The following is a 20175-nucleotide window of genomic DNA, read 5'->3' on the forward strand; positions in this document are numbered from 1 at the left end:
GATGTGGGGGTGGGGGGTTGACAACATACATCTTATCGAGAACAATATGTAATACAGTAATCCCTCCTTAATTGCAGTTCATGCGTTTCAGGACCAGCCGCACAAAACAAAATTCTGCGGTATGGCGATGAACTATTAATTTTATTACACACTGTAATTTAAACATTTATGAACACTCCCCATACTTATATTAAACCACATTATATCTGTATTACCTTTTCCCACACTCTTATAGTTTGTTCAAAGCACTTTTAAGTGTTTCTTTAATACACGGAAGTGTGCGTCATGCCATGAGTCTCAGAACACAGCGGATTTCCGGATGCTGTCAGCCATGCGCATAGGGTATCACGTGACTACCTACTAAAAATCTGTGATGTAGTGAAGCCAGACATTTTGAGGCGTGAATACGTGAGGAATTACTGTATATAATTTTTTTTTTTTAAATCCGTGATGTAGTGAAGCTGCGTATCTTGAATCATGAATAAGCGAGGGAATAGTGTATTCCATTTAATGTTGCCATTCAGTCAACTTCAAACATCAGGCAACACAACATTCAGCTGTTCAGGATGTCGTGTGGTTCTCATATAACATTAAAATTGCGCATTAAACAAACAAGACTTTTCCCCCGCCAAATCCGACAATTGTTTTAAGCAATAAATATGCAGACAATTTCTCAAATACTCTTATGAAGCAAACTTTTATATTCCAGAAAGTTTAAGACAGGACTATAAGCAACTGTGCACTTAACATAATAGCACATTTAATTTCAAACATACTTCAATTTACCATGAGTCAACATTCACCGTCCCTCACTAACTCAAATATATTTTATAAAAACAGAGTTAAAAAGCTCATCATTGTCGGCTGAAATACTTTTGAGAAGACTGGTTAACAGCTGGTAACAGAACTATTGACCGATTGTGCAACCCATCATGTTCCGACGTGGTCACATTGCATGTTCAGAGTACAGTTTAGGTGAGGGTTGATCGCAAATGTTAACAACAAAAGTTGGAATCTATCCGCTGATTTAAGGACTTGGAAGGATGAAATAGGCAGTGTTCTCATAAATACTGTTATCTAAAATGTACACATTTTAGATAAAAAATGTACACATTTTAGATAATGAAAATCACACTTTTCCAGTTCTCTACATATACATAGTGGTCCTCCTTAACCCGACCAACTCCTTGCATCTGGTAAACAAATGCTTCCTGCATCAATAGATATTTGAAGTTTCCGAATCCAAACGATTGGATTTTGCTACAATGGCCATTTGTTGCATCACAAATGGCGCTCTGTGATTGGACAGAATGATTGCGAGTATTGATTGGTTGACATGCCCAAGGGTGTGGCAATCCCTGAGGGGGGAGTTCATTCAGGCTGTGCGGTAATGTCCTACCACTGAAAGTTCCTCACAAACTGTTTTCTCAGTCAGCATTTGGCTGACTAGTTAGGTCCACTTCAGTAGTGTGTGTGTGTGTGTGTGTGTGTGTGTGTGTGTGTGTGTGTGTGGTTCATGATCAGGCTACGGTATCAGTGTGTGATAACAACCTGGATCAGAGCTACACAAGCCGCTGAAGTCAGCTAGCATTTGGCTAACCAGCTAGCGCTGCTTCAGTCAGGTGTGTATATGTGTGTGTGTGTGTGTCCGAGGCTATCCCCAGCGTCACAGCGTAAACATAACCAGTTGCACATTAACTACTAATATACAACAAGTGTTTGTTTTATGGTGAATGAAAGCAGCTTTAGCTCTTCTAAGTGATCGGAGAGCTGCGTGTATCAACACACACACACACACACACACACACACACACACACACACACACATTATTCCATTAACTGGTCCAAGTCAATCATTATTCCATTAACAGAGAACTCATGGAATCCTGCAGTCCAAAACTCACTTCATTATTTTCACATGGGTAATATTAGATATCTGGGTATAAATATTTCTAATAAACTTTCAGAACTAGTCCACTTGAACTTCACCCCACTTTTGGAGAAAGTCTCTGGTGATCTAAGGTGTTGAAATAACCTTCCCATCTCCCTCCTGGGATGAATAGCTACTGTTAAAATGAAAATATTACCTCAAATCAACTACCTTTTTTTCATGATCCCATTTAAGCCAACATCAAAGTGGTTCCAATCCGTAGAATCTGCCATTGGTAAATTCTATTCAAAAATTTTTTTAAAAAATTGCCTGACAACTCCGCAGTGCACTGGCTCCGAAGTGCACTGGTGTTGTGCCCGGAGTGTTCCCCGCCTCACGCCCTATGCCAGCTGAGATAAGCTCCAGCTTCATGTGACCCGCTACGATAAAGCGGCGGAAAATGAATGAGCCTGACAACTCTTCAAAAAAATAAATCTGAAGGTTGTCTGGAGGCACCCAACTAAATATAGTATTACAATATACAGAATACAATAATATACAATATTATTAGTATTACAAACCAATTACAATAGCTGATCAAGTGAGGCCATCCACACGAGGATTATAATTCCTGGCCGGAACTGAAACAGAGAGACTGTAATCACATCAAGCACTCTTATCTTCCCTTTATAATCTCAAGCCTTAAACAACATCAGTGCTTCAAGAATCCTTTGATTATCTCCACCTTGTCTACTTGGTGGACAATAGGGATGAGGGAGTACACCACTATCTGTATCTGTATCTGCTCAACCATCTATATTATCTGTATCTGTAACTGTACTTGGAATGGGTGGAGCTTAAACCGGAAGTGAGTGTGATTTGACCGGAAATGGGTGGGGCTTAAATCACTACATTAAGTCTGAAATTAATGTGGATCGATCAGAAGTTGCTATATTCTTTATTTTAAAACTTTTTACAGAACAGCCTCAATTGATTCAATTTAATGTTTTTGATCACAAAAGTAAGAAGTATTTACAGAACAAGATTTTTATGAACATGAAGTGTCACGTGAGGCGTGATATAGACCCAAATGCAGGACACCAAAAGCGAATCTTCCATCCATGATTTATTCAAAACTGAAAGAATGCTCCAGACAGGCAAGAAACATAACAGACTTCCAGGAACCAAACGAGAGAAACGAACCAGCACCTAGCTCTCATTGAGCTAGGCTTAAAAAGCCTCATCATGATTACCCCAATGAAGTTCAGGTGTGAACGATCCCAACGGGAGTGCAGATGAGTCTCAGGTGTGGAGCCGTGGCTCCACCCACCACCCTGGCCTCTCCCTGCCACACACCAGATCTGCTACGCCAAACAGTGACATGAAGTGCATTAATGAATACAACACATGCAATAGGAAATTATGAACTACGAAGTGCATGAACAAAAATTGTCCTACTTAAAACAACTTTCTATTTTTTTTCTTTCTTTTTAATTTTTAAATTTTTATGATCAAACTGTTTTTTTCATTTATTATTTTTATTACCTAATGTTCTTGCCATTTTTTTTTACACGATGTTAAACAATGTTGATTAACACTAGAACTCCTAAGGTAGTCATTTTGACTGCTTTCAAAATTTGAAATGTCATAACTTGGTTTAAAAAAATCAACCAATACAAGCCTGACTTTTCTTAAATGTGTGTATGTTTTAGTCTGACATTGTTTGATAATTAAAATTTTAAAACAAAAACATCTGAGTAGTGACTGCTCGGATATTATTTGTATATAATTTGGATTATCAGTAAAATATCCAAGAATAAATGATGGAATAGGTAAAAACACATCAGGACACTAAATTAGAACTATAATGATTGAATGTTTTATTTATTGAATTGATACAACATAGCTTCTCTACAATTACACATCCAAATTCGAACTTTGAAATACAAACAAATGTAACTCAGTGAAATAAAAACAATTGTATCCTGCTTCAAAATACATTGTCATCATTAGACCTTAACAATGAAAATTATGAACTATTATGAACATTCAATAACCCTGTGATGGCTGTCGCCAGCTGGAGACACTGATGTTACGAAGCCAAGATGGTTTGCTTATGGCTCCCAATCACTCACAGTCAACACAGGTAACCTGTACCTTCTTTGTGAAGCTCCCACTACCTTTGCTTTACTTTTCTTACACATTCTTCACTTGGCACTGCCTTCTCCTCTCCATCTTCTGCTGCTCCAAATGGGGCTCTTGCACCATCATTTGTCAGGGTTTTGCTTTCATGTGTCCTGAGCAAAGTGCCTTTGCATTATGAGGTTCAACTGTGACTTCATCTTATTGGTGCACTTCTTGAACAGGGTCGAAACATTTATGGCAGCCAGGTTAAGAATATTATGAAACACCACCAATGGCCATCATCATGTAGGAGCTTACACTGAATATTTCTTCTCCATTTGATCGAGCACATCTACTCAAACATTGGTTATGTTGTGTTACTGTACGTAACCGTCTCCAGTTTAACCTCAAGACCGCTTGTGATGTTGACAGCTGTGTGGATTGTGATTAGAATGAAGACATTTTTCCTTGGTTAGCATTGATCGATTGTTAGGGTTGCACTGTCACATTTCAGCACCTCTTTAGGGTGCAAGGCCCTTTGCTCTTCTACAGATGGAGGACACACTTGTCCTTACTGGCCCGACCAGGCTGCTTTTCTGGGCCGTTAGTGCCATGGAAAGTTCAAGAGAAGTAAAGAAGTTATCAGTGGTGCTATTTCCACCCCTCAACATAAGTTACCTGTGTTGACTGAGTGTTTGTGAGGCATAAGCAACAACTTGGCGTTTTAACAGCAGTGTCTCCAGCTGGTGCTGTCATCACAGCATTATTGAGCATTCATAGTAGTTAATAATTTTTATTGGTAAGGTCTCATGATGACGCCAATCTATTTTGAAGCAGAAAAACAATTAAATAAAAACAGATGTATTTCACAGAGATACATGTGTAAGTGCATAGAAGTTATGTTGTGTCAATTAAATAAATAAAAAATTCAATCATTATAGTTTTAATTTAGTGTCCTGATTTGTTTTTATCAATTCCACCAATTTATTCTTAGATATTTTCAGTGGTAATCCAAATTATATACAAATAGTGTTCTAGCAGTCAAAATCACTGTCTATGGGAGTTTTAGTAGTTGCAGAATTCTGGTAGGCTGAGTTTTAAGGTGTGTTTGCGTGTGTTTGTGTCTGATTGTGTATGTGTGTGTGACTGAGTGACTGTGTGAAAGGGAGAAAGGGGGAGAGAGAGATAGATAGAGAAAGAGAGAGAGAGAGAGAGAGAGAGAGCGTGTGTGTGGTGTGTGTGCGTGTGTGTGTGTGTGTGTGCGTGCGCTATGTAACAGTAAAATATCTATACAGCATATAAATAATTAATTTGAACTGAAGTCACAAAATGTCAAACTTAGAACAACCAGGTAAATAAAAAAAGAAAACGACTGGAGTGGAGGCGGTGACCGATGCGACACAAGCAGTTTTCAGTTCTGTCTGGTTAAATGCACCTCGTACGTGCAACAAAACAAAACAAGAAAAAAGTAACCTTAAACAGACCGAAATATAGGTAAGCTGAAGAAAACTTAAGGATAGCAAAGTGAGCTACAGCGAAGCCAGGCACAGAGAGATCAGTCAATGTCTTCATGGCAGCGACACTGGCTGCAGTCTCTGTTGGAAGGGACAAGCGCTGTGTGTGACTGGCCAATCCCAATTACAACCTGGTATACTCTCCCCAATATGGCACATGCTGGACTTTGTTAACAATAAAAAACCTCTCTATTTTCGCACATGGGAGAAAGGGGTCACCCACCTCTATCACCTTTTCCAAAATAATAGACTAATGACATATACAAGCCTGTCGAAACATTGAAATAAGAAATGGAAATCATCTCCAATATCTGCAGATAAAGAAGAGAATCATGAAAAACATTCCGAAGCTTCCGCCAACCTCACCTCCACCTGATTTACAGCTACCTGAATTCATCAAATACATTATGCAGCTTTCCATAAAACGTAAGAAAAATATCCCAAAGATAAATAGGCTACTTTGAAAAACTGGCTCGACACATCTACCAATCGCAAAATGGGAAAAATATTTAACCATATAGACTATAGACTATAACTCTTGGACCCAGAATTGTGGAAATACATTTAACATGACAAAGAATACTAACTTGCAACTAATCCAATTTAAGGTTCTTCATAGAGCACATGTAGCGCAACATAAATTATATTAAATGTTTGTTTTTTTTAAATCATATATATTTATCCAATGTATACAGAACAAAATTGATACTTACTTTCATGCCCTTTGGCTGTGTTCACCTGTCATGCCTAACAAAACCGGGGAGCTAAGCTAACAGTCTAACAAAACATGGGATTTTACCAGAGAAGACAAAACGTTGAAGTTTTTTCTCCTATTCGTGAAGTATATTTAAACGCTGGCTGTTGTTCGAAATCCCTACTTTAACTCCATCTGCTAACCCTATATTTTTGTGAGGAGGAAGATGACGAATGTATCAATATAGCACTTTAGCTCCATTGTGAGTCTCCCTGTGTTAGATTTCTTTGTTTTGAGCAGCACCCAACGGTCCATCTCTGACTTTGATTTTTATACTTTGTTTTATTTGTCAATTTAATATCACATTGTATTAATCAATAACTTTATCCTTAAACCTCTTCAATCTGGTTTTATGTTGCTTTCCTTTACCGTCATGAGCCAAGGGACGTAACAGGGTGTGTGTGTGTGTGTGTGTGTGTGTGTGTGTGTGTGTGTGTGTCTGTGTGTCTGTGTGTGTGTGTGTGTGTGTGTGTGTGTGTGTGTGTGTGTGTGTGTGTGTGTGTGTGTGTGTACCTATCCATCCTTGTCTCTCACAAGGTTGGGAATGAGTGATCATTTCAACCTCTTGATTTCTGCCTGGATTATTTTACATGCAAGGTTTAGGTTAACTGAACTTAACCCTTGACTGGTGACAGTGAGTATCCATTAGGCTGTAAATAAAGGCTAAGGCTTTGATAATGAGCTGTGTAGTCTGGTTGCAGAATTCTGGTAGGCTGAGTGTTAAGGTGTGTTTGTGTGTGTGTCTGATTGCGTATGTGTGTGTGACTGAGTGACTGTGTGAGAGGGAGAAAGAGAGAGAGATAGAGAGAGCGAGCACGTGTGTGCTTAAAAGGGCTAAAGCTACTTTCTATTGTCCAAAAACAGACAATAGTACTGATTTAGTAGCCATCTTCATCTGCTATGAAACAGGTTATGTGATTGCTATCATGCTGAGGACACACGGACAAACACGCACACTCGCACATACTCTTGACTGAAGCAGAGCTAACTAGTTAGTCAAATGCTAGCTGACTTCAACATAGTGTGAGGAACTTTCAGTGTGTAGTTCTGAGCCAGGTCGTTACCGCACTGCTACTTTAGCCTGAACTCGAACTCCACATCGAGGATGACCATGCCTTCATTTGGAGAGAGGACAAGTCAATCAAATATGGCTCAGGATATGTCAGTCACTGTCAATCACATCTTCGACTAGGTCAGGTTTTCACTGATTTCAAATGATTATAAATATTTAATTGATACAGGAAGTGTTTGTTTTCCATACAAGGACAGGGAGGACCACTATACAAAAAAAAAAAAAAAAGTCAGATCCTTTGCCCGACAGGTTTATGCACAAATATAACAGCACATTTAATTTCAAACATAGAAAAAGTCTTTGAATCATCCTCTGATGGCAGGGTTAGAAGGCTGGCAAGTTTTGCTGGATTATTGATCCGGGACAGCAGGACAGCAGCACTACTGCTCCCATGACCTGGATCCATATTTAAAAATGAAACCATTGAGACAATTGACCAAACATATAACCAACCAAGGAAAAATCCTGGCCATGTGCTGAAATACCTAAACAATTTGAAAAAAAAAAATCATAAACACTAAAGACAGAAGGTGGGCGGCACAGTGGCATGATGAGTATAGCTCTGTTGCCTCGCAGCAAGACAGTTCTGGGTTTGATGCCTTTCTGTGGGGAGTTTGTGTGTTCTCTCTTTGTTTGCGTGGGTTCTCTCTGGGTTTTGCGGCTTCCTCCCAACTCCAGTATGTCCAATTTTGGTGAATTAATCTGAACTGTCCACAGGTGTAATTGGTCAGGGCTAGGGTTAGGGTTTGTGTGTGTGTGGTCCCACTATGCACTGGTGACGCAATTGGGGTGTGCTCCATCTGCACAAGTGAAAGAGGTGAAGGTGGACAAAAGTGATATTATTTACAACAATGTTGACATTTGGTCAAATAATTCACTTTTGATTTCAGCAGAAGGCTATTAAATCACTTCATGACATTTCCAAGGCATTTTGCACACCACTGATTTGTTTTGGGATTTGGATTAAAATACTTTCAATTGACAAAGATAATTGAAGCTGAGGTGAAAGGAAAGGAGTTTTTCTTTTGATCTTTTTTTGTTTTGTTTTTTCATTTAGAAAGGAGAAATTGCCATGCTGGGGGAGATTACCCATCTGCAGGCTATCATCGATGACCTCACTGTGCTCACCACTGATCCTCACAAACTGCCTCCAGCTAGTGAACAGGTGGAACACACACTTGCACAGCATGTAAAGCCAGTGACACAGTAATAAACCATCCTGTAAATGTTTTTGTTTGTCATTTAGGTGATTAAGGACCTGAAGGGGTCGGACTACAGCTGGTCCTATCAGACGCCTCCTTCATCACCAAGTAGCTCTTGCTCCCGCAAGAGTAGCATGTGCAGGTAGTCACCAATGTCTGTCTGATGAGCATTTAGCATCTGTCCGTCTATGCTGGACCATTATTACTGTCCACTGAGTTGTCTTCAGTTTGGTAACTCCATGTAAATGGTCTTCCAGCCTTATATTTTTAGAATGAAAGATGTTCTGAGACTTAGATCAAATTGGTCATCAGCAAACATCTCTTGGTGTTCGTGTGTAATTACAGGCATCTCCACTGTAAGTTCACAGCCTTTTGCCTGTAACATTTGAGTGTGTGTGTGTGTGTGTGTGTGTGTGTGTGTGTGTGTGTGTGTGTGTGTGTGTGTGTGTGATAGTCTAATATATTGCTATCAACTGCTTCTTTAATTAACTCCTTCACACCTCAATCCACAATTTTCACTTACGAACGGAAGTGGTTCAGCAGTAGAGCAGGTCGTCCAATGATTGTAGGATCGGCGGTTTGATCCCTTGTCACTTGACGTTTTGTCCTTGTGCAAGACACTTAACTGTCTTGCCTCCAGAGAGGGACTCACTGATGTGTGAATGTGTGTGATTGTTCCAGTGGTGGTTGGAGAGGCTGTTGGTGCCGATTGGCTGCCACGTTTCCGTCAGTCTGCCCCTGGGCAGCTGTGATTACACATGTAGTTTACCATCACCAAATACAAATGAGGACTGAATGAATAATGGATCCACTGTAAACGAATCTTTGAGTGTCTAGAAAAGCAATATATTAATTTAATCCATTATTATTGTTATGTTTTTTTTAATTTCACTAACTGAGGTAATTCCCATAGGGAAATTAGTAGTCCACTCTACACACACTGGGTTGGGTTGGTAGTTGCATGCAAACACACACACACACACAAAATATACATATATATAAAAAATAAAAATAAAAATAAAAATTATATATATATATATATATATATATATATATATATATATATATATATATAATTTATTTTATTTTATTTTTATTTTTTTATTTTTTCAAACATATGAAACTACAGTGTGTCGTGTATCTTATTCCTCATATAATTATCAACAGTGAGTGGGTTATTTTTAAAATCTCAGAGCAGAATTATGTGCACTTACCTTAAATGTCCTTATTTGTCAGTCAGTCAGTCATCTTCAGATTACCACCGCTACATCCGCCGCAGCGGGTCACGGGGAGCCTATCTTGGCGGCATAGGGTATGAGGCGGGGGACACTCCAGGCACGATGCTATTGCACCGCGGAGCCACACACAAAGACATACAACCATGCACACACACACTCATTCCTACGGGCAATTTGGAATGGCCAATCAACCTGAAGCATATGCTTTTGGAGGTGGGAGGAAGCCGGAGAACCTGGAGAGAACCCACGCAGACACGGGGAGAGCATGCGAACTCCGCACAGAGCGGGACTCGAACCTGGGTCTGCCGTGTTGTGAGGCGGCAGTGCTAACCACTGCGCCTTCTCTCTCACTCCACGCATCTGCATCACTCTACCTTCACACTGCAACGTCAACAGTAGTGCCTCCTGTTCATCAGGGGGTGGTGGTAGTTGTAGTACTGGTGGTGGTGGTGGAGGCTGTTAACCTCACTCGCCCGCTTCATCATCATCTTCCTCCTCCTGTTGCTACAGCAGCAACCTGCCTCACCAGCCTCTGCCACTGGGGGGCATAGCTGCCCACCGCCTCAGCAGCGTCTCGTCCCATGATTCAGGCTTTGTGTCCCAGGATGCTAACATCTATTCTAAGCCCCCCTCGCCCATGCCTTCAGACATCACCAGCCAGGTAAAAACGCCTTACACACACACTTAGTGCAACACATTATTGAAATATAATTTATATTAATATATTAATATTATATTATAATATTATAATAATATTATATTAATATAATTTTCTAGCCATAACACTGAACTTTCAAGTAACTTTGGAAATCAAATAAAAATGAAAAAACATTTTGTCTCCTTTTGACCTGGGTCTTAAAAAAACAAGAAACAAAACAAAACTATATTAATATGTGCTTCAATGAAAATCTCTCAAGTAGCTATGTGTCTTTCTCTGCAGAAGTCATCTAGCTCAGCATCTTCAGAGGCCTCAGAAACGTGTCAGTCAGTCAGTGAATGCAGCTCCCCCACCACTGTAAGTACTCTTCCTCCATGCCTATTACATGAAATTCAGCAGTGTAATATACTTACCAGCTTACATAAAAGTGAGTCACATGTTAGCAAAAAAGTCTATTTACATGAAATAATATGCAATGTCACAGAGAGCAGTAGTTTTCAGTTGCATGTTGGCCCTCCAACTGAAGGTACCTTTTGGTTTATCACAACATATCAAATATTAATGACTTAGGCCCCATCCACACGGTGCCGTAACTTTTTGAAAATGCAACTTTTTTCACCCCGTATAGAAAACGATTCGCGTCCACAGGACAGCATTTTCAAAAAGATTTCCATCCACACGTATCCTCATCAGTGCGTTGATCAACATGTGTATAAGCAGAACAACTCCGAGAACAACAGGAGAGAGGACTGGGAAGTGTGGAAATCCACACTGTTCCTCCTGGAGGTGGACCTCCATCACTGATTTATCCCACCAGCTGGCAGTCCCGGTCCAACCAAGAACTGGCGTTAGTGTCTTTGGCGAGGAACATGAATGAATGAATGAATAAATAAATACATATATAAACTTTATGACACATAAATAAAGAAACAGACGAACAAATATTTAAGTTCAAAGCATGTTTATCAATGCATCTTCGACGTGGAGTTGTTATACATTAGAAAATAGCCGTGTTTGGCTCCATTTGTACATGTAGATACGGGTCACGTGCATAACGTCAAAGCGTTTTTTGTCGTAGGGACACGCCCCCCGGTTAGAAAATGTTGCAGATACACCGTAAACACGACAACGCAGACCCAGCGTTTTCATAAAATTCAACCATGGCCATTGTTTTCAAATAGCTGCATTTTTGTTCCGGATATCTGCGTTGTCGTGTGGACAGAAGGCGTAAACGCAACAAAAAAGTTGCGTTTCAAAAAGTTCCGGCATCGTGTGGACGGGGCCTTAATTTATGAGAAATCAATTATTTAAAACCCACCTAAGGAACAAGATGTTCATTTTATATCTTTCATAATTTTATTTCACGCATGCAGGGAAAGGTTTCCCCATCTGTTCATATCAGTTTTAATGGGTTTATCTGGATAGATGTGATTGTAGTGTGATCACAAACAATTCAAAGACAAATACAATTTAGAAATTGCAAATTTACCGTGACAAAACCAAACTGCATGGAGCACTTTCGTTCTCGCCCCATGTCTGTGCAGGTTCTCAGTTAACCAGGTCATGGTTATCCAAGCTGTTAAAGTCAATCCACTGGACCTTAAGAAAGTTCTTAAAGATATTTCGTCTCTCATCCAAGAGACTTCTTCAGTTCTGTATATTCTGAACTGGAGATCTCTTGGATGAGAGATGAAATGTCTTCAAGAACTTTCTTAACGTCCTTTGGATCGACTTAAACAGGTATGGATTCTCGCCCCATTTTATGCTGAGAACGCACGCTCACATAAACCTCTCCCCATATTACTGCTTTTCAACAGGGGGCGGTAGTTTCAGATGGATGACCAGAATCTGTTGCAAAAAAAATACAATTCCAGTGATTTGTACATGCCTGGTGTCTAGCTTTCAATAACAGCTCTGCTGCATAAAAATTGACTTCCAGTGATTGGTATTCATGCCTGGTGTATCAATAACCTAGCTAACCTAGCTATCAATAACAGATTGTCGACACAACTGTGGTTTTTTTTTTCAGTTTATTCAGAGCCAGGAAGCCGTCTGAAGAAGCACTTGTGGGTCATCTGTAATTTAAGTGACAGGATTTAAGTTGTCAGAATGCATTACATGACTGTTATCCACTGATTACATTGATTTTACAAAACAACCATTATGCTGGCAGTAAACAGTTACAAAAACCTGTTTTCCTTCACATATCAAACTTCTTGTTCCTATCTGGCTCTTTTTAATTATCCTGTTTTCCTGAAGTATATTCCTTCAGTCAGTTTATGTTACATCCCTTTAATGGGAATGTGTTTTTAGCTGGAAACTTAAAAAGTCATCTTTAACAAATAGCATCCACCGTTGAAGTCTCGACCTTTTCCAGTTATTGTGCCTGAACAATAAAAACTGCCTGCTGCTGCAATAGTTAGTATTATAAGATAATACTGGCAATTACTGTGGTGCACTGGCATCTCGCCTGGAGTGTACCCTATCTCTCGCCCTGATAGGCTCCAGCAACCCTGCAACAGTGGAAGAAGTGGGTTTGAAAGATGGATGAATGAACTAGTGATTATTCATTCTAATGTCCAACCATTAGTATCAATAGGTTATAAGCAAATTATCATACATCATACAAGTTCTGTGTTGCTTAATTGTGTTTCTAAGATAACTAGCACAAAATTATAAAATTCCTGAGTGCGTCGGAATATCCTTGGTTCTCATGGTTGAATTAGCAAAATCACATTTTAAGAGCTCAGGCTGGATCTTCAGGTGATACCAACACTGTTTTGGGATTTTGCTTTCTACAAATTTGATATAAATTCTCTTTAATCCCTCACCTGTTATAAATCATCCATTTCTCTTGACTTCCAAGATTCAAAAAGGTCTCTCACAGGATGTCAATCAATCTATCAATCAATCAAATTTTATTTATGAAGCGCTTAATCATGGCAACAAGCATTTCAAATTGCTTTAACAGACAAAAAACCCAATTGAACCCTCCACAGCAAGCATAAACGACATTGGTGGGGAAAAACTCCCTCATTGAGGAAGAAACTCCGGGCGGACCCAGACTCTCTTGGATGGCCATCGACCGAAAGAGTCTGGGTCTTTTCCATTGATTGGGTGGAAAATAAATAAAGTGACGATAAGGACAGGATAAGAGAAAGATAGACAGAGAGAGAGAGTGGCAGATAGGCCAGATGGAGTCAATGTATTTGATGCAGGCGCTGAGTTGTCAGGAAGTCAGGCTGACTCCTGGGTTGTTGCCTTCAATACATGTTCCCCATCATGGAATTGGTTAATTCAAGGCACAATTACAGCAGCATGGATGACTGCATGGTGGCACAGTTCTTTGAAGTATGTACTTTAAAGGACCGTGGTACATATCCTGCTGATAATGACAGGTTAATTATATTAAGGAAGTGCTTGGTAATTAAAGGTGAGTTTTGATGAGTTTTGCTGGAATTGGATCTAACAAGACAGGAAGATGGTTTGGCTGACTTGACTATTTTAATCAGCTGACTGATCTGTATTGGAGAAAAGACATCCATAGAACCAAAAGGTTCAGGAGTCAAATGTGTGTTTTCCGGATGTAAGGGATCTAATGAAGGACTAGAGTTGGTTAAGGATAGGACGCCTTTTTCGCAGAGACTCTGTTGTATTGTCAACAAACTCATCACTTTGAGATGGACTAACTCTGAGTTTGGGAAATGACCCGTTGTGTAGTTCAGCTGCGGGATTAAATTAAGCATACTTGGGATTTCTTCCCTGAATTTACAAATAGCATGATCTGATAAATTCCTAGTATAAACTTTTTTTTTTTTTGCAGGAAGGGAATTACACAATAGGCAGTGGTCAGAGAGGATAGGATTTGTTAAAAGACGAGTAACTCTTCAATCTCAATCCCATAAATCAGAACTAAATTCAGAGTATGCTTAAACTCCTGTACACACTGACTAAAGCCTATGGAGTCTAGTAATGACATGAACGCGCTACTGAGGCTATCATTACTGTCGTCCATGTAAATACTGAAAGGTCAACTGTACTGTATTAAAAATCACCAACAATAATGATCTTATCAGTTTTAAGAACTAAACTAGTTAAGAAGTCGGAATTCAGATAGAAAGTCACTGTATGGACCAGACTAAGACTTTCAAATGAATTAAAGTTCATTTTCTGTTTAGGGCTCAGTTGTAGTGAGGAATTAATAACAGATACAACTCCTCCACCTCTGCCTGAGACTCGAGGGATCTGATAATTTAGGTGACTAGGAGGAGTAGCTTTGTTTAGGGAAATATACTCATCGTCACTTAGCCAGGTTTACGTTAAACAGAATAAATATATATCATAATCTGATATAATGTCATTATTTAAAACAATTTTTTAAGACGGAGTTCCAATTTTCAGGAGACCACATTTTATTTTCTTGTACTCTGGAGCTGTTGGATTTTTGGTTTTGATTTTTATTAAATTTTGATGTCCACTTGCTTTCCTCTGGACTTGAAATTAATTAGTTTTACATGACTTAACTTTAAACAGTCGGGGGACAGACAGTCTCAATGGTGTGTACAGTAGGTGACAGTAAGACAGTATGGATGGTGACAGCATAGTGGGTGACAGTGCAGTAGGTGACCGTTACAGGAGCACAGAGACCTGTTTAAGACTGCAACTCTGCATCCCAGTTTCAACTCTGCATCAGGGTTTTGGGTTGGAAATTTATGTGGTCAGATTTTTGGACAGGAGAGCAGCGCCATTCCAAGTATGCCGTCTTTCTTAATGAGACTGGGTTTTCCCCAAAAAGTCCGCCAACCTGTCATTAGCAGGACACCACCTAGACAGCCAGTGGTTGAGTGAAGACATGTCGCTAAACATGTCATCACTGGTCAGATTGGGAAGGGGACCAGAGAACTCTACGGAGTCCAACATTGATCTAGCGAAGCTGCACACTGACTGGAAGCTAATTTTAGTGACCTCCAACTGGTGTAACCGAGTGTCATTACCGCCAACATGAATTACAATCTTACTATATTTACGTTTACTACTAGCCAGCAATTTTAATTATGATTCGATGTCGCCCGCTCTGGCTCCTGGAATACATTTGACTATGGTCACTGGTGTCATGAGCTTAACATTCCGCACCACAGAGCTGCCAATGACCAGAGTATCTCAGCGGGTGTGTCGCTAAGCGGGGAAAAGCTGTTGGATACACAAAGTGGTTGCGGGGATTGGTGGTGAACCTGAGGCTTTCGCCTGCCACTATGTTTCCTTCGAACAGTCACCAACTGCTCCTGCTTTGGAGCCACTGGAGGATGACTAACCTGAGCTGGGGAGTGGCTAACGTAAGCTGGTGGGTCCGCTCCGGCTAAAGCTACCTGACTAGGTGGCACAGCTATATTTTCAGTCATGGAGTGGACCCTTGGCTAAGCTTTGCTTCCATCAGAGAAAAAGCACTATACTTTGTGCAGATCCCTTTGTCGCTGAAGGAGGCGGGAGAAAAACTAAACATCAGACAGATTGAGCAGCATAGAGAGGGAGAGGGTGAAGAGTGGAGAGAAGGAAGCATAGCCATGGTTAGCAGCTAAACTAAGCTAAGCTAGCTCTGCACTATGGCAGATTACCCTAATGATATCTTCCTAATAATACTTCAATCACAATTGGGTCACAATTCACATTCATTAGTGCGCCACATTGCGCGTCACACCCACAGTCAAGTGAATATCAGTCCATCCATATATCAATCTTCAACGACTTATCGCGGGGGCAACAATCTTAGATGTGATGTCCATACTTCCCTCTACCCTGTCCCAGTTTCCAGCTCCACTAATGGGGATCCCGAGGTGTTCCAAGGCCAGCCGAGAGACATAGTTCCCCTAGCGTGTCCTTGGTTTTCCCCCAAGGTCTCCTCCCGGTAGGACATGCCCGGAACACATACCCAGGGATGTGTCCAGGAGGCATCCAGAAAAGATGCCCGAGCCACCTCAGCTAGCTCTGCTCGTGGTGGAGGAGCAGCGGCTCTACGCCAAGCTCCTCCCTGATGGCTGAGCTCCTCACCCTATCTCTAAGGGTGTGCCCTGCCATTCTATGGAGAAAACTAATTTCAGCCGCTTGTATCTGGGATCTCGTCCTTTCGATCATGACCCAAAGCTCATGACCGTAGGTGAGATTGGGAATGTAGATTGGCCGGTAAATCGAGAGGTTTGTCTTACGACTCAGCTCCTTCCTCACTACGACAGACCTATACAGCGACTGCATCACTGCAGAGGCAACACCGATCCTTCTGGCAGTCTCATGGTTCATTCTTCCCTCACTCATGAACAAGACCCCAAGATACTTACACTTCTCCAATTGGTGCAAGGACTCTCCACCAACCTGAAGAGGACACACCACCTTTTTTCCGGTCGAGAACCATGGCGTTGGATTTTGTGGTGCTGATCCTCATCTCACTTGCATCACACTCAGCTGCAAACTGTCCCGGTGCACACTGAATTCCAGGTTTGATGAGGCCAACAGGACAACACCATCTGCGAAAACCAGAGATGAAATCCTTTGGTCCCCTTTGGCCTTGGGAATGCAAGTGTACACCAGTTCTACACCAGTTATAGGTGCTGTGGTGATCTTAAAAGAACACTCTGGAAAAATGGTTGTCAAGAAACCAGTCTATATTCAGTCTATATTCTGATACCATAATGGAGAATTATTGTCTAATCAACAAGGGAACAGTAATGTTTTTGAATATCACAGGTAAGTCTCAAATTGCAGATACTAACATCTTCACCAAGGATTGTTAAACATATGTAAATGGATAATATTTACATGGTTATTTGGGAAAAATGAAGCGTCTGAATCTTTAATCTTTTTGTGCTTGAGATTGAGTTGATATTGTAACCATGTTTTAAATGTAAGCTGATTTGAAATGTTCAACAAGGCCCTTGCCCACATGCACCCCCAAGACACAATCCACCTCAAAAGCCCCCCTCTCTTTGCACTTAGAAGAAGGGCACAAACTGCTGGAGAGTGGACAGGCCTCTCGTGCTAATTCTACCCATCACTTCCCGTTTAATAATTTAACCAACTTTTTCAGGATTGGTCCAAAACAGGTCAATACGAACAGCCTGTTGCTGCAGCAGCAGTTCAAAGGAGAAAAGATCGGCTGCGGGAGAATGAGGTGTCACCAGGATCCCATGGATATGCGGGGCCATCACACCTTGATGACGTGCAAAGATCCAGGATGACCCTGGCTACCATTGCTGCTAAGGTAAAGTGAAAGACAGACAACATTTACAACAGTACAAACCAGTGAATGTGTACATCTCGATGTGGATGGATGATTGAGACTGTCCATTCAATAAGTCATCAACGTATTTCTGAATGTGCCTGGAGTAAAGTAAGTCACAACAGTCACAGTCAATCAGCAACAGCATCAGTTCCTCTGTCGGTTCCAAGTTTGATAAATTAAAGGCTTGACAAACACTAATGTTAAAATTTTTTAAAAAAATCTAATTATCTTCAGATTGAACTTCTGTTGCTCCAGGAGGGAAGAGTAATTATAATATATTTTCAATAAAAAATGACGTGTCCTAAACATAAAAATAAAATAAAAAAAGCAATCAAAGAATCAATCAATCAATTATTCAAACGATCAATCAATCAATCAATCATCTTTTTTGTGTGTGAAGGGTTTAATCACATCAGCAGACATTTCAAACCGCTTTTACAGGCAGAAAAACCCAAAAACAGAACCCTCCAGAGCAAGCATAAGCAACAGTGGCAGGGAAAAACTCTTTAATTGAGGAAGAAACTCTGGACAGGACCCAGACTCTGGATGGTGGTCATCCGCCTTAACCTCTTCTCCTTCTCCTTTCGGCTTTCCCCTTCAGAGGTCACACATTAGGGTTTAATCGGGTCCAGTGAGAACTGCACACTGTTAGAACCGCTGCTGAGTTGTTATAAAGATACAGTGGTCATTGACAGACTTTTGGCTTGACAGATCATGGCTTAAAACACAGATTAATGGGATCCTTCCCGTGGAGAGCACCCTGCTGCGTCAGCACTTCCGGGACTGACGCTCTAACTGGTGATGAAAGCAGAGGATACCAGGAAACCTTAACTCATCAGGAAGCTGTACGGGTATCCACCTTGACTGATTGGGTGCAAAAGAAACACAATGGAGATGGGGATGGGGTAAGAGAGACGGAGTGGCAGATAGACCGGACAGGGTCATTTTCTTTAGAGTTAGGAGTTTTGATCCAGGTGCTGAAGTGGAGACGGAAATGTCAGGCTATGTTCACAGATTCCTGGGATGTTGTCTTCTATACTTGTTCCCCATCATCTAGTTGGATATTTCATAAACACTTACAGCTGCATGGATGACTGTATAATGGCGATGAAGGAAGAAGGGGGGGAGGACCCCAACAGATTGATAGATGAGGATTGATACTGGTGGGAGTAGAGGAACAGATCCACAGCGGATGGACGGATGAGTGGTGAACCTGAGAAAATCTGTGAGGGCACAGGGCACACACACTGTGAGGACGAAGTTGAGTTAGTAAGGTTTGGATGAAAACTTGGAGAGGCCAGAGAGGAGGTGGAGCAACAGAGAGTGTCATAGAGAAGAAGGAGAGAGGAGCTCAGTGTGATTTGATGTTGAGTCTCCAACAGTATAGTCCTATAACAAATAACTAGGCAGCCTAAGCTGCCTTAATAGTGTGTTTCCTGAAAAATAAGTTTTAAGCCTAATCTTAATTAATTAAAGGGTGTCTGCTTCCCAAACCAAGGTAGAGGTGGTTTCGCAACAAGTAGGGGTTGATATGTGAGGCTCTAGCTCCTGTCCTACTTTTGTAGATTCTAGGAATGTATGTATGTATGTTGAGAGTGTAGTGCTCTAGATATATGGAACTAAAAGCTCCTTCAGATAGGTCGGTGCCTGGCTATGAATGGCTTTGTAAGTGAGGAGGAGTATTTTAAAATATCAGAATCAGAATCAGTTTTATTGGCCATCATTTGTTGAAAGCAGACGAAGAATTTGTTTCCAGCAGGTGGTGTCTCAAACTGTACATTCATAACTTAATTTAACTATTCTAAATACTTTAAATATTATAAATAACTATACTAAATACAAACCACAAGATGCAAAACGCAGTAGGTGGGGGGGGGGGCAAAATGTACAGGTGCTGAGTGCATGTTGCAAGGACATGGAGACAAATATTTAACGTTTATTGTTCAAGAGTGTCTTATGGCTTGGGGGAAGAAACTGTTCTTAAGTCTGGTTGTTTTTGAGAGGAGGGCTCTGTAGCTCCTCCCAGAGGGTAGACTTTTAAATAGACGGTGTCCAGGGTGTGTTGGGTCTGAGATGATCTTCCCTGCCCGACTCCTAATTCTTGAGGAGTACAGCTTTTGGAAGGAGGGCAGGGAGGTCCCAGTGATCTTCTCAGCAGACCTGATTGTTCTTTGTAGTCTTGTCCTGTCCCTTTGGGTGGCAGCACCGAACCAGACTGTGATGGAGGAACACAGAACTGATTCAATGACTGCCATGTAGAACAGGACTAACAGCTCCTGTGGCAGACCATGCTTCCTTAGCTGCCTGAGAAAGTACATCCTCTGCTGGGCCTTCTTGAGGATGCAGGTGATGTGGAGTGTCCACTTCAGGTCCCGGGAAACAGTAGTCCCCAGCAACTTGAAGCTCTCCACAGAGTCCACAGGGCTGTTTGCGATGGTGAGGGGGAGCAGAGGGGAGGGTAACTTCCTAAAGT

The 20175-nt window shown here is 41.0% G+C and overlaps 1 protein-coding gene across 4 annotated transcripts in view; it reads left to right on the plus strand.

The window, feature by feature from the left end:
* The window catches only part of mtss1lb (MTSS I-BAR domain containing 2b), a 105953-nt gene that overhangs the window by 75024 nt on the left and 10754 nt on the right, over positions 1 to 20175 (plus strand). For 2 of the 4 annotated variants that reach the window (XM_068319247.1, XM_068319264.1), the window contains 5 exons: positions 8392 to 8499; positions 8581 to 8678; positions 10285 to 10435; positions 10715 to 10789; positions 17508 to 17681. In XM_068319247.1, the coding sequence (XP_068175348.1) occupies positions 8392 to 8499; positions 8581 to 8678; positions 10285 to 10435; positions 10715 to 10789; positions 17508 to 17681 (606 nt within the window). The remainder of the gene's footprint in view (positions 1 to 8391; positions 8500 to 8580; positions 8679 to 10284; positions 10436 to 10714; positions 10790 to 17507; positions 17682 to 20175) is intronic. The other 2 variants (XM_068319255.1, XM_068319272.1) reach the window with 1 other exon arrangement.

The sequence above is a fragment of the Antennarius striatus genome, chromosome 1 (assembly GCF_040054535.1).
Source record: "Antennarius striatus isolate MH-2024 chromosome 1, ASM4005453v1, whole genome shotgun sequence".
Lineage (NCBI taxonomy): Eukaryota > Metazoa > Chordata > Actinopteri > Lophiiformes > Antennariidae > Antennarius > Antennarius striatus.